This window comes from Gigantopelta aegis, unplaced genomic scaffold, assembly GCF_016097555.1.
Source record: "Gigantopelta aegis isolate Gae_Host unplaced genomic scaffold, Gae_host_genome ctg3226_pilon_pilon:::debris, whole genome shotgun sequence".
NCBI lineage: Eukaryota > Metazoa > Mollusca > Gastropoda > Neomphalida > Peltospiridae > Gigantopelta > Gigantopelta aegis.
The window spans coordinates 2,730-6,715 of NW_024533240.1; the positions used below are offsets into that span (position 1 = coordinate 2,730).

Below are 3,986 nucleotides of genomic sequence, written 5' to 3' on the forward strand. Positions count from 1 at the left end.
AGAACCAAACAGGTCATTGTCTGTAATAGGCCTGTCGAGCAGCAAACTCTCACTGCTATAAGCGGCACCCAATGAAGTCACCAGCATGGCGGACTCAATGCTGGTTGTCGACATTACCAGTACGGCAGAGCCATTACCAGTCAATGATGCTGCCTGCACAGCGGGGCCAGTACTGTCGGTATGTCGAGAAAGCAGGTTTGATAGTAAGTTCGATGATCCTCCGCTAATCCTTACGAGTCGATCACGGGCCTCTTCCTGCACCTCCACGGGGTGATTCTCTTCCTGGTTGAGGACGAATCTGCAGCCAGGAGACACCCGTCTGTGAATCTCCATGGGGTCATCTGTACGCCTCCAGTTCCTATGGGTCATCCTGCAGCTGTAGCAGGTCACCTGATCATTCGGTCCACTGTGGTAGAATCCTGCAGCTGCCAGACGATTAGGCCAGGCCGAGGTGTAGGGGAATTCATCAAATGAAGCATACCGAACCATCTCGTAGTATCTGTCATCACAGCTTCTGGCATCACTGCTATTGGCATCACTGCTTCTGACATCACTGCTATTGACATCACTGCTTCTGACATCACTGCTATTGGCATCACTGTTGCTGACATCACTGCTATTGGCATTACTGCTTCTGACATCACTGCTATTGGCATCACTGCTTCTGGCATCACTGCTTCCAGAGTGGCGACTTTCACAAGGCGGCAAATCACTGCTGATATTGATACTGTTTAAATGGTTACTAATCATCATACAACTTGCTGGGTTGTCCAGGACTCTAGTTGTATCCTTTTCTAAAAATGTTGGTTGATCTTGGAGATGTTCGAGTTCTGCTGATCTGTCACTGGTTTGTGGAACACCAGCTACCACCATTTTCAACACGTGTGATTCATTTTTGGGGTTTTCGGGTTCTGCTGATCTGTCACTGGTTTGTGGAACACTAGTTCCCACCATTTTCAACACCTGTGATTCACGAATCCTTATGAGTCGATCACGGGCCTTTTCCTGCACCTCCATGGGGTGGTTCTCTTCCTGATTGAGGACGAATCTGCAGCCAGGAGACACCCGTCTGTGAATTTCCATGGGGTCATCTGTACGCCTCCAGTTCCTGTGGGTCATCCTGCAGCTGTAGCAGGTCACCTGATCTTCCGGTCCACTGTGGTAGAATCCTGCGGCTGCCAGACGATTAGGCCAGGCCAAGGTGGAGGGGAATTCACCAAATGTAGCATACCGAATCATCTCATCGTTGTATCTGGCATCACTGCTGTTGGCATTACTGCTTCTGACACCACTGCTTCTGGCATCACTGCTGCTGACATCACTGCTATTGGCATCACTGCTTCTGACATCACTGCTATTGGCATCACTGCTTCTGGCATCACTGTTGCTGACATCACTGCAATTGGCATCACTGCTTGTGACATCACTGCTATTGGCATCACTGCTTCGGACATCACTGCTATTGACATCACTGCTTCTGGCATCACTGCTATTGGCATCACTGCTTCGGACATCACTGTTATTGGCATCATTGCTTCCGACATCACTGCTATTGACATCACTGCTTCAGGCATCACTGCTTCTAAATTCACTGTTATTGGCATCACTGCTTCTGACATCACTGCTATTGACATCACTGCTCCTGACATCACTGCTATTGGCATCACTGCTATTGGCATCACTGCTGCTGACATTACTGCTATTGACATCACTGCTCCTGACATCACTGCTTCTGAAATTACTGCTTCTGGCATCACTGTTGCTGGCATCATTGCTATTGGCATCACTGCTATTGGCATCAACTGCTTCTGACATCACTGCTTCTGACATTACTGCTACTGGCATCACTGCTATTGGCATCACTGCTTCTGACATCACTGCTATTGGCATCACTGCTATTGGCATCACTGCTTCTGACATCACTGCTTCTGGCATCACTGTTGCTGACATCACTGCAATTGGCATCGCTGCTTGTGACATCACTGCTATTGGCATCACTGCTTCGGACATCACTGCTATTGACATCACTGCTTCTGGCATCACTGCTATTGGCATCACTGCTTCGGACATCACTGTTATTGACATCATTTCTTCTGACATCACTGCTATTGACATCACTGCTTCTGACATCACTGCTATTGACATCACTGCTTCTGACATCACTGCTTCTGACATCACTGCTATTGGCATCAATTCTATTGGCATCACTGCTTCTGACATCACTGCTTCTGGCATCACTGTTGCTGACATCACTGCAATTGGCATCACTGCTTGTGACATCACTGCTATTGGCATCACTGCTTCGGACATCACTGCTATTGACATCACTGCTTCTGGCATCACTGCTATTGGCATCAATGCTTCGGACATCACTGCTATTGACTTCACTGCTTCTGGCATCACTGCTTCTAACATCACTGTTATTGGCATCACTGCTTCTGACATCACTGCTATTGACATCACTGCTTCTGACATCGCTGCTTCTGGCATCACTGCTTCTGACATCACTGCTATTAGCATCACTGCTATTGGCATCACTGCTTCTGACATCACTGCTTCTGGCATCACTGCTTCTGGCATCACTGCTTCTGACATCACTGCAATTGGCATCACTGCTATTGGCATCACTGCTTCTGACATCACTGCTATTGACATCACTGCTATTGGCATTACTGCTTCGGACAGCACTGCTATTGACATCACTGCTTCTGGCATCACTGCTATTGGCATCACTGCTATTGGCATCACTGCTTCTGACATCACTGCTTCTGGCATCACTGTTGCTGACATCACTGGAATTGGCATCACTGCTTGTGACATCACTGCTATTGGCATCACTGCTTCGGACATCACTGCTATTGACATCACTGCTTCTGGCATCACTGCTATTGGCATCACTGCTTCGGACATCACTGTTATTGACATCACTGCTTCTGACATCACTGCTTCTGACATCACTGCTATTGGCATCACTTCTATTGGCATCACTGCTTCTGACATCACTGCTTCTGGCATCACTGTTGCTGGCATCACTGCAATTGGCATCACTGCTTGTGACATCACTGCTATTGGCATCACTGCTTCGGACATCACTGCTATTGACATCACTGCTTCTGGCATCACTGCTATTGGCATCACTGCTTCGGACATCACTGTTATTGACATCATTACTTCTGACATCACTGCTATTGACTTCACTGCTTCTGGCATCACTGCTTCTAACATCACTGTTATTGGCATCACTGCTTCTGGCATCACTGCTTCTAACATCACTGTTATTGGCATCACTGCTTCTGACATCACTGCTATTGACATCACTGCTTCTGGCATCACTGCTTCTGACATCACTGCTATTGGCATCACTGCTATTGGTATCACTGCTTCTGACATCACTGCTTCTGGCATCACTGCTTCTGACATCACTGCTATTGGCATCACTTCTACTGGCATCACTGCTTCTGACATCACTGCTATTGACATCACTGCTATTGGCATCACTGCTTCTGACATCACTGCTTCCAGAGTGGCGACTTTCACAAGGCGGCAAATCACTGCTGATATTGATATTGTTTAAAGGGTTATTAATCATCATACAACTTGTTGGGTTGTCCAGGACTCTAGTTGTATCCTTTTCTGAAACCTCTGGTCCATCTTTGAGATTTTCGGGTTCTGCCGATCTGTCACTGGTTTGTGGAACACTAGTTCCCACCATTTTCAACACGTGTGATTCATTTTGGGGGTTTTCAGGTTCTAGGGATCCGATTCCAGTTTGTAGGTTCTTCAGAAATGATTCTTCAGAGGAACGTATCTGTGCTGATGATGAGGAATGTCTCTCTGCTGGCTCTGGGCTGTTTACCAGTTGCTGAAATACTGATTTCAAACCTTTTGAAATGTACGATGATATCCATTTCAGCACGAACATAGGCGACAGGCTTGGTTTCCATTGATATTGTTTGAAAATAGATGACATTAATGTCTTCACAAAC

The 3,986-nt window shown here is 46.9% G+C and overlaps 1 protein-coding gene across 1 annotated transcript; it reads right to left on the bottom strand.

Moving 5' to 3' along the window:
- Window positions 1-1,566: 1,566 nt before the first annotated feature.
- On the bottom strand, window positions 1,567-3,510 carry LOC121391992 (calphotin-like). The gene has a single exon (XM_041523415.1). The coding sequence runs from the start codon at window positions 3,508-3,510 to the stop codon at window positions 1,567-1,569; it is 1,944 nt and encodes a 647-aa protein (XP_041379349.1).
- Window positions 3,511-3,986: the final 476 nt, after the last annotated feature.

Excerpts from the sequence above, each read along its gene's own strand:
- LOC121391992 (XM_041523415.1), bottom strand. The coding sequence starts at position 3,510 with ATGTCAGAAGCAGTGATGCCAATAGCAGTGATGTCAATAGCAGTGATG.